The sequence below is a fragment of the Rhinopithecus bieti genome, unplaced genomic scaffold (assembly GCF_001698545.2).
Source record: "Rhinopithecus bieti isolate Rb0 unplaced genomic scaffold, ASM169854v2 scaffold_31823, whole genome shotgun sequence".
NCBI lineage: Eukaryota > Metazoa > Chordata > Mammalia > Primates > Cercopithecidae > Rhinopithecus > Rhinopithecus bieti.
Window position 1 is genome coordinate 1441911 of NW_016814121.1, and position 10760 is coordinate 1452670.

Sequence of the window (10760 nt, forward strand, 5' to 3'; positions counted from 1 at the left end):
CCAGGCTGGAGTGCAGTGGCCGGATCTCAGCTCACTGCAAGCTCCGCCTCCCGGGTTCACGCCATTCTCCTGCCTCCGCCTCCCAAGTAGCTGGGACTTCAGGCGCCCGCCACTTCGCCCCGGCTAGTTTTTTGTATTCTTTAGTAGAGACGGGGTTTCACCGTATTAGCCAGGATGGTTTTGATCTCCTGACCTTGTGATCCGCCCGTCTCAGCCTCCCAAAGTGCTGGGATTACAGGCTTGAGCCACCGCGCCCTGCCAAGTTTCTCTTTTAAGTTGTGAAATAGACCCACTGTTAGATCTTGGTACAGTCTTGGCCCACTGCAGCCTCCACCTCCTGGGTTCAAGCAATTCTTCTGCATCAGCCCCCCAAGTAGCTGGGACTACAGGCATGTGCCACCACACCCAGCTGATTTTTGTATTTTTCTGTAGAGACAGGGTTTCGCCATGTTGCCCAGGCTGCTCTCAAACTCCTGAGCTCAAGTGCTCCACCCATTTTGGCCTCCCAAAATGCTGGGGTTATAGGCCTGAGCCACTGTGCCTGGTCTTGGTGTCTTTTATATTAACCCATTTCATAGTGTGAATCTGTTCTTTTATTTAATAAGATTCAAATAAACAATTAGATTAAGTATACTTTGCAGAGGTGTGTTACTCTCCATGGTTTGTGTCAAAGTGTCATTGTTTTTTGTGTTTTCCTGCTTTGGCTAAGTTTGTTAACCTTAACTACTGTCAGTGTATTTAAGATGCTAAGGACAATCTGTATGAGTGACAGAATATTCCCCCAAGCCCAAGACTCTTACATAATTATTTGTTCTTTGTCATGAGAAGCAGATAGAATTTACAGGTTATAAATTAGTTTGTTTTCAAATAAAATAGTAATTAAAGTAATCTTCGCCTCTCCCTGGGATGGGCTGCATATACAGAGACCAGTTATATCTCAGGGTCAGTTTATAAATAGTCCTTTCTCTCCCAGCTAATTTGAAATTTCACTTTTGTCGTACATCAGTTCTATTTCTGAGCTCTGTTTCTGAGCTGTTGAAGTATTTATCTGCTGTTCATGTAATTCTACACTAGTTCTACAATATCTTAACAACCTGGATATATTTAAATGTAAGAATAAAGTGAATGGGCTGGTACCACATTTTTAGGATTTTTGAAGTCTTCAAGATTGCACTGTTAAAATTTCCAATTATCTCATCCAGGTAAAAATAGGAAATTGATAGATACATCACTTTGAAGGAAGCCCTGAGGTTTTGGTTTGTTTACTGTTTTTAATAGGAATTCTTCTGTGCCCGGTACCCTGTATTGGGACAGAGAGTAAGAAAGCACTGTGACTTCTAGAGGAGTGGAGGAATCCCGGAAAAGCTGCCTGCAGTCCACCTGTGTCTCACATGGGCATGCTGAGTCATTCCTAGAGTCCACTTGTGTGTCACACGTTCACGCTGTCATTCTAGAGTCCAACCTGTGTCTCACACGGGCGCACCGAGTCATTCTAGAGTCCAACCTGTGTCTCACACGGGCGTGCCGAGTCATTCTAGTCTACCTGTGTCTCACATGGGCATGCTGAGCCATTCTAGAGTCCACCTGTGTCTCACATGAGGATGCTGAGTCATTCTAGAGTCCGTCTGTGTCTTGGGCATGCTGAATCATTCTAGAGTCCACTTTGTGTCTCACACGTTCACGCTGAGTCATTCTAGAGTCCACCTGTGTCTCGGGCATGCTGAGTTATTCTAGAATCCACATTGTGTCTCACACGGGCACGCTGAGTCATTCTAGAGTCCTCCTGTGTCTCGGGCACACTTCAGTCATTGTAGAGTCCACCTGTGTCTCACACAGTGTGTTAAATCATTCTAGACAAAGAAGGAACTCTTTTTATTGCCTAGATTCCTGGCAAGTTTGCAGAGATTGAATGTCACCATCACACGAGCCAAGTACAGCCTCTTCATCCTCGGACATTTGAGGACCCTGATGGTAGGTACCAGAGAGCTCAGAAATTTACCCATTGTTACTATTGTTTGTTTGAGTTTTTGTTCTTATTTTCCATCAAAGTGTAAATGATTTCTGGATTACAAAATAATGGTTGTTATGTTTTCCAGCAACTTCTTCCTAGGAGCTTTTGTGTACACGTGAACCATTCGCCTTTTTTCAGCCCAGAACCCAAGTATCTACACTGGGCTCTCAAGGTGACCATTTTAAAACAAATTATCCACATCATAGGATTATTGTTAAGAAGGTATATTAAATCCACAAATGTAAAGTGCCATAGCAATTACTTGGCACTTAGTAAACACTCAGTAAATGTGACTGTTTATTGGCCCAGCTTAATGCCAGAGAGAGTTTGCAGGCGCGTGCTCTGCTTGCTTTTTTGCTGGCACTGGGAGCTGTGCTGCTCACTGTTTCTCCAGCACTTAGCGTCTCCGGCATTCTTCTGCCAGGACAGGCGCCCCTCTGGAAGAGGTGTACGAGTTTCCAACTTTAGTAGACAAATGGTACAACTTAATTCACTGATACCACAGCTAGATGTCTCACGTACTTGCTGTTTGTCTCATTAGGGGTAATAACTTTGTAGGTTTTCTCATTTCTCTTTTTATAAAGTCATTGATTTCATCTAAGAAGAGCCAACTTGGTGGCTGTTCCCCTGGTTTTGGTTCCTGCCACCAGGTGGCGCTCAGATACACCTTTCTCGTTTCACTCTTCTCTATCACCTCCAGCTTTTGTCGTTTGTGTGCCTACTCTGAAGGAAGTTTTAAAAGCTGTGTACCTTTTATTTTATGTACCTCCCATTTTAAGTTGATAGAAAAAATCTTTGTAAGTTTAAATATTACTGAAGATTATGTTTCTGATGTATTATCAATATTGACATTTTAAAATACAGCAATTAAAACGATTACATCGCTCTTAAATATATTCAGTGGAATAGAAAGCAATATTATTTTATTTTTTCCTCTCTTTGAAATTATACTTCTATTCCTACTTGTTTGGGATAGGATTCACTGGGGTAATCTCTTTTTAGAATTAAAAGCCTTTATATTAATCTCACTGATCTACATGTCTCTCATGATAATTTCTGTGTAACTGGAAAGTTTAAAAGTTGTATTCCCCCCCCCCCCCTTTTTTTTGGATACAGGGTCTCGCTCTATCACCCTGGCTGGAGTGCAGTGGTGCAATTACAGCTCACTGCAGCCTCCGCCTCCTGGATTTAAGCTATTCTCCCTCCTCAGCCTCCTGAGTAGCTGAGACTACAGATGCATGTACCACCACACCCTGCTAATTTTTTGTGCTTTTAGTAGAGACAGGGTCTTACCATGTTGTCCAGGCTGGTCTCAAACTCCTGGGCTCAAGTCATCCCACTTCGGCCTAAAAGTTGATTTTATAACTACTTGGGGAACCCACGTGAAGGGTGCATGCAACCTGTCAGTGCTTTCTTTGCAACTTCCTGTAAATCTATAGTTATCTCAAAATATAGGTTTGGATTTTTAAAAATTGCTTTTCCTGTGACCATAAGGATCTGAGTGTTAAAATGTGATCTCTTGCCAGTTGAATAGCTTGTTAACACTTATTTGTACAGTTGAGCAAAACAAGACAAATATTTTTAATATTACAGATTTTGATTGTTTTTTTTTTTTTTTTTTTTGAACGGAGTCTCGCTCTGTCACCCAGGCTGGAGTGCAATGGCTGGATCTCAGCTCACTGTAAGCTCCGCCTCCCGGGTTCACGCCATTCTCCTGCCTCAGCCTCCCGAGTAGCTGGGACTACAGGCGCCCGCTACCTTGCCCGGCTAATTTTTTGTATTTTTTAGTAGAGACAGGGTTTCACCGTGTTAGCCAGGATGGTCTCGATCTCCTGACCTCGTGATCCGCCCATCTCGGCCTCCCAAAGTGCTGGGATTACAGGCTTGAGCCACCACGCCCGGCCTTGATCGTGTTTAAACCTGAAAAGTAAATGAAATGTTACTAGAGATACATCTTTTAGTGATGCCTTGATTAAAGGAGCTTCATGGGCACTACTGCTTTTCATCCTCCCTTTAATTGGCAACTCAGGGTGTTGATGTGTCTTGGCAGTGCACTCTGTGGATGGATGAGGCCCATCGTGATTATGAAGGGTGGGATGCAGCAGGCAGGGCAGCCCAAGGAGGACATGGGAAGCTGGGGCTTGGAAGTTTATTCCGTAACCCTTTTTCACATTCTGTTTAGACAGTGTTTGGGAGCCCTTGGGTCACACACCCTTCCACAACTGTACGGACCACTGACCTCCAGCTAATGGCACTGGCATTGTCTTCACTCTAGGAAGGCAGTGCTACAAAAAGAGACAGACTAGAATATAAAAATTCCCAATTTGTCAGCTGGGCTTTCTAACTTTTTTTGTCCTTGGGCTTTTCTTTGTTGTTTTGGGGATTTGTTTTGTTTTAATTTTTTAGCCTAGTTCCCCTTCTGGAAATGGGATCAATCATTAAAGTGTTTGATTTCCTCTGAAAACCAAAGCTAATTGTGTCTGCTCAGAACTGTTTTTGTGATCTTAAGAATGGATTAAACACCAAGTTTAGGTGTGGTAAACTTAGCAAAAATAGCAAGGCCATCTGCTTCACATATGTGTTTGAGCCACAGGCTAAGGATCTCTAGAGATCTGAGTGAGAAAGAGAACTGAGCCACAGAGCCTGGCACTCCCTCCACAGACCTGTCTGGAATATGCCAGCCACTGTGCCAAGCGTTTTATTCTGGTCACATGACTTCTCCAAACCTTAAAAAACTACTGTGACGTCAGCTTATTACTGTAGTTTATCAAATTCAACAAACCATTCATTATAATATGCACCACCACTATTTTATGTACCATTATTAGACTATGATACAGTGCTTTATTTTCACTTAGAACTTTCATATTTATTGAAAGGACTCTTTTAAGACTTGAGACAGATTTTTATCACATTCTTATGCATACATAAAAGAGAAAATACAAGTAAAATAATAGGTTAAGATATTCCTAAAAATATTTCACTTTCAGAATCTAGCACGTATGAATCACTTCCTGGTGCGTAGTCACCAGTGTTGCCATTCATCCTCAGTGCAGTAGTAAGATTGGCAATTTAGCGTTTGCTAAGAGTTTCACCATTGTCTCCAGGATTTTCTTAGAACCCTTGATCTCCAGTGTATAAAGTTTTTTTGTTTTTTGTTTTTTGTTTTTTTTGAGACAGAGTCTCACCCTGTTGCCCAGGCTGGAGTGCAGTGGTGCAATCTCAGCTCACTGCAACCTCCGCCTCCTGGGTTCAGGTGATTCCCGTGCCTCAGCTTCTTAAGTACCTGGGATTACAGGTGTGTGCCACCACACTTGGCTCATTGTGGTATTTTTAGTAGAGACGGGGTTTCACCATGTTGCCCAGGCTGGTCTTGAACTCCTGACCTCAGGTGATCCGCCTGCCTTGGCCTCCCAGAGTGTTAGGATTACAGGCGTAAGTCACTGCGCCCAGCCCAGGGCATAAGTTTTAATGCTGGTGTTTTCTTGTCTTATCAGAAAATGTCTGTAGAAGGTTTTCGGGCGAGATCTTTAAATGGTTTATTGACTAAAAGTCTAAGGGTTATAATTGCCTCATCATGAAATCCCCAAGGACGGGTACATGGCTAAGAGGGTCCCCAAGGTCAGAAATGGTAAAATGTGAAAGCAATGTACACTTCAGAATCCATTAAATAAAATATTACTCCTATTTTACAGATGAGGAAACAGGCTAAGAAAGGTCAAGTGACTTGACTAAGGTCACACAGCAAGTAAATACTGTGCAGCCTCCCTGCTCCCCTGACATATCCTTAGGAATAGTACAGGAGCCCCCATGAGAGGGTAGCTATCCTTTTTCTTCTTCTCTTTCTTCTTTCTAAAGAGACCTGAGTTCTAGTGGTTGTAAAGCAGCAGCCTCTTCTGAGGAAACTGTCGGGAAGAGAGGAGAGACGGATGTGTTTGGCGACTTTCCCAAGATGGGATTTTATGTCTTAAGCTCCTCTAGGAAACAGGCAGAAAGTGAGATGATCTCTTGGAGATCTCAGTGATGAAGATGTTTTAGCCATTTGGGGTTTGGGAGGCCTTTGGAAATCCAATGAAAGCCATGGGCCTTTTTCTGGAATAGTCACATGCACTCAGAAGTTTGCTTTCTGAAACCAGACCTTCCTGTTTCAGAATGTTAGCCCTGCCAAGTGGTGTAGGCAGTACTCTAGATCACTGTCCAAAGGACCTTTCTGTGATAATGGAAATGTTTTGTGTCTGCACTGCTCAGTACAATGGCTATTAGTCATGTGTGACCGCTGTGTACTTCAAATGTGGCTGCTGCAATTTAGGAACAGAGTTTTATATTTTGTTTTATTTTAATTAATTGAAATATAAATAGCAACATGATGCTCCTAGTGACTAGCGCAGACTTGCATTGCAGTTGAATGCACTGATAAAAATGGTTGAAGTTCAGCCAGGCGCAGTGGCTCACGCCTGTAATCCCAGCACTTTGGGAGGCTGAGGTGGGCGGATCATGAGGTCAGGAGATCGAGACCATCCTGAATAACACGGTGAAACCCCGTCTCTACTAAAAATAAAAAAATTAGCTGGGTGTGGTGGCCTGTAGTCCCAGCTACTTGGGAGGCTGAGGCAGGAGAATGGCGTGAACCTGGGAGGCGGAGCTTGCAGTGAGCCAAGATCGCACCACTGCACTCCAGCCTGGCGACAGAGTGAGACTCCATTTCAAAAAAAAAAAAGGTTGAAGTTCTCCCTTATAGGCTGTGACCAGGTCTTTTCTTTTTTTTTTAGGAATGGGACTTTATCATTTTGTATTCGAATTTATTTTTTCCTTTCATCCTTGTCTGACAAGTAATGAATCTTGAGAATCTGTTCATATAATAATATACATTATTTGTTCAGAAATGAAAGCTGGAACTCTATGCTTCCCAAGCAGTGTTTCTTTGGGGTGTAATTCTTTCTCCCTTCTCATTGTTTCAAGGAAAACCAGCATTGGAATCAGCTGATTCAGGATGCTCAGAAGCGTGGTGCCATTATTAAGACCTGTGACAAAAACTACAGACATGATGCAATGAAGATTCTGAAACTCAAGCCTGTGCTACAGAGAAGTCTCACTCACCCTCCTACCATAGCCCCAGAGGTATCCAGACCCCAGGGTGGCTTGCCCAGCAGCAAGCTAGACAGTGGATTTGCCAAGACATCTTTTGCTGCGTCTCTGTACCACACACCCTCTGACTCCAAGGAAACTACTCTTACTGTTACTTCAAAGGACCCTGAAAGACCTGTTCATGACCAACTTCGGGACCCACGACTGCTGAAGAGGATGGGCATTGAGGTCAAAGGAGGAATATTCCTATGGGATCCACAACCCTTGAGCCCCCAGCATCCTGGAGCAACACCTCCTGCAGGAGAGCCGAGCTTCCCTGTCGTTCACCAGGACCTGGGCCATGTACAGCAGCCTGCTGCTGTGGTGGCTGCTCTGAGCAGCCACAAACCTCCCGTGCAGGGCGAACCTCCAGCTGCCAGTCCTGAGGCTTCCACGTGTCAGAGCAAATGTGATGACCCAGAAGAGGAGCTCTGTCACAGGAGAGAGGCCAGGGCTTTCAGTGAAGGCGAGCAGGAGAAGTGTGGTTCCGAGACCCCTCACACCAGGAGGAACTCTAGGTGGGACAAGAGGGGACTGGAGCAGGAGGACAGCAGCAGTTCCAAGAAAAGAAAGCTTTTATAGAAAAGCCCAATGACATGGGCCAGCAGCTACAGCATATTGTAAACTGAAGATGACCAGCTCGGGGAACCATCTAGATAAGCTTATTTGTTTTTGTAAGGAGCTTGTGTGCTGTTGGAAAACACGGAAAATGCATCCTTAACACCTGAGCCTCTGGTCATCTTCAGTACTTTCTGTCCTTTGCAAAAGCTTTTAGAGGGCATTGTGTATCAGTAATAATGTCCTTGAAGTCAGAGACCGGAAATGTTGATCTCTTACTCTTCTGTAGACGAGGAGGTCAGACTGGAGTGAATGTTGTAAAAGTTGAAATGTATATTTGTATAGCAAATAACAAAATCCTTTTAAAATTTAATCTAGTAGACTGCTTTTCTTTCCCCTGTTTAAAATGTTAATCATTTTTCGACAGAACAAACTTTGTATTAAAAAAAAAAAAAGATGGGAGGAGGGCAGGTCCTTTCAACCATTGTTAGGGCAAGACAGATTTATTTAACAGCTTAGCTTGGAATAAGCTGAGTTAGTGCTGGTGTCTCTAGCTCTATTTAAAAAAAAGCAACACCCCCCCCCCAAAAAAAACCTGGAGTCTCCTGGGGGTCACTTTGGGCAGCAGAGTTGTGTTAGGTAAAATCCTGCTGACATGGTGCATTTTTAGACACAGGCCCAGGGTATTCTATTTCTGTGATGAGTTCATTTACCTGTTTAGTATGCACATAGTTCCCTAGCTAAAATCCCTAATCTTGAAAGAGAAGAATATGGAGTGAAAGAATAATTATTGAACTATCATTCAAGTGCTCCCAGCATGTTGTGAGCTTTGTGTGACTGGTGAGGTACAGACATGTAGTTGCCAAATGCTAGATTAGCGCTGACTCAGCTGTGGAAGAATCACCTCAGCTTACAGATGTCAGACAGATGTAACTAGTTTTTCAGAAAGCCTGGGAAACTGGGTGTTTAACATTTCCCAAGGGACTCTGGTCACCAGGCAGCCTGGGAACTGCTGGGGCAGGCCAAATAGAATATTTTGGGCGGGAAAGAAGCACCCGGTTTAAAATGAAGAGTGACCAGAGGAGTTCAGAACTGGGAAGAGAGTGGCAGACTTCCTGTGATCTTCAGAAATCATCTACCTGGTGAAAATACATGCTGTTTAGAATATCTGATAGGTGTTTCCAGTTACCATTAGAGGTGATAGTGTTTTTGTGGGGGAAAAAAATTGGCCATGGTGAATGGAGATCGAGGAGGCTCGGGACAAGGGAGCGGCGGGCTGCCTGATTCTGTCCAGTTTTCCAAGCAGCCACACAGTGAATTGGAGTATCCTAAACATGAGAATGTCCAGCTGACAGTTGTAAAAACTAGGGGTCTGTAGTGAATGCAGTGCAGCCCCTAACCTCATTTGGGGGTAGGAAAGTAGCTGAAGGTTCATGTGCATTATTTGACGTTTCCCTTGTCATTTTTAAGCAAAAAAGGATTTTGTGTTAGAAATTCTACTTGAGCAGATTATAAAGAGCTTTAAAAAACAACTTTTGCTTGCCAAAAGTTTGAACATTTGATTTCATTACCTGTGTCTCTCTCCCTGGTGTCGAGACCTCTGACTAATGTCGGCTGAACACTCCTGAAACCCAGGCAGCAGGTGACTTCCTAGAGTGCTTTGTCCCCAGAGGCAGCTGCTGCTTCCTGTGTGGGGGCGGAGAGTTTGTCCTTGGCCATGCAGTGTGTGACAGTTCAGGACGGGGAGGGATGGGCCCCCCTCTGTCTGGGTCAGGGGCTTTATCAGCCTCTTCCATGTGCCTTTGGGAAGAAATCTCGTTACTTTTAAGTTTACTTTTCTGTCATCTTGATGAAGTGCCCATTTTAGCAGACACTTGTAGTGGTGACCACTTAGGGAACGTACGAACTCCTAAGCTTCCAAAGGGAGGCGTGGCAAAAACAGTTGGGGCCAGGATGTCTCCCACACTGCTCGTGTTAATACTGTTAACACCTGATTTGAGAAAGAAGTTTTCTCTAAAATGCATATTTTGCTGCCACACACTGAACAATATTATTTCCAGTTAAGTTTGATGCCCGTTCACCTGTTGGTTCACCACTCACCAGACCTGATTCTGCAAGAATCAGTGCTAGAACTACGTCATCCTTTCTAACAAGTGAGCCTGTGTCCTGTGACGGCCTTTCACAGCGGAATGCAGTTGTCCCTGACATTACTTTGGAAACTTCACTCGTTCCAGTTGGTACAAGTATTTGCCAAAGGCATTTCATGTGTTTACTGTGGCCCCTCTTGATGTGGCTGTCAGCGCAGCGTTGTTGAACAGGGCTATTCTTTTTACAGGGTGTAAAGTGTGGCTCTTTGTCTTTGCCATGGCATTAAAAGAAAGTTCCCTGTCTTTCAGTATTAGTTATTTCAACATGACTATGTCCTACTTACAAACTTGTTTCGTTTCTTTGTATATAACTTGCCTTGGATTTGTTGTGCGCAGTTTGTTGAGTTGTATGTTTTTGTGAATTATCAGGAGTAAATTTGACAAGTATATGTGAATAACCTCCTGTAAATGAATTTTATAACAAAAATGTACTGAACTATTTTTTAAAGTTGTGCGGATTAGCAATTTTTTGCTATAGCTTTGACTTTTCTATGCTGTGAATTAATAGCTGGGATTTGGCAAACAGTAGCCCTGTTGTCTTTGTTAAACCCTACATTTTAAGAGGAAATGGCAGAATTAAAAGCAGAAACGAGATGGACATGGATTAGAAGTTATGTATTACTGAAGTAAACTACAAGGTACTAACATCCATTTCGTCTGCCATTTGGTTTGCTTTATGCTGAAATTACTTGGTGGGGATTTGTGTAATTCAGACATAAAAAGTTTCATTATCCAGCCCAGCCCTCCTTCCTAGCTCCTTTTGGACTCTTCTCTATACAGTAATGAGGTGCATTGAGGTCAGCTGTGCTGTTCAGTTACCGACTGAAGTTTGGTCCAACAGAAATACATGCTCATCATTAGGTTGGAATTGGGGTGGAGGTGAGATAGGAGGAACAGATGGACAGTGACCCGTGAAAGGA

At 43.4% G+C, this 10760-nt stretch overlaps 1 protein-coding gene across 7 annotated transcripts in view; it reads left to right on the top strand.

The window, feature by feature from the left end:
* SETX (senataxin) overlaps window positions 1-10489 on the top strand; it is a 70852-nt gene extending 60363 nt beyond the window's left edge. For 3 of the 7 annotated variants that reach the window (XM_017849922.1, XM_017849927.1, XM_017849928.1), the window contains 4 exons: window positions 1279-1317; window positions 1884-1971; window positions 2097-2183; window positions 6971-10489. In XM_017849922.1, coding sequence (XP_017705411.1) covers window positions 1279-1317; window positions 1884-1971; window positions 2097-2183; window positions 6971-7717 — 961 coding nt within the window. In that variant the 3' untranslated portion in view covers window positions 7718-10489. The remainder of the gene's footprint in view (window positions 1-1278; window positions 1318-1883; window positions 1972-2096; window positions 2184-6970) is intronic. The other 4 variants (XM_017849923.1, XM_017849925.1, XM_017849924.1 and 1 more) reach the window with 3 other exon arrangements.
* Window positions 10490-10760: the final 271 nt, after the last annotated feature.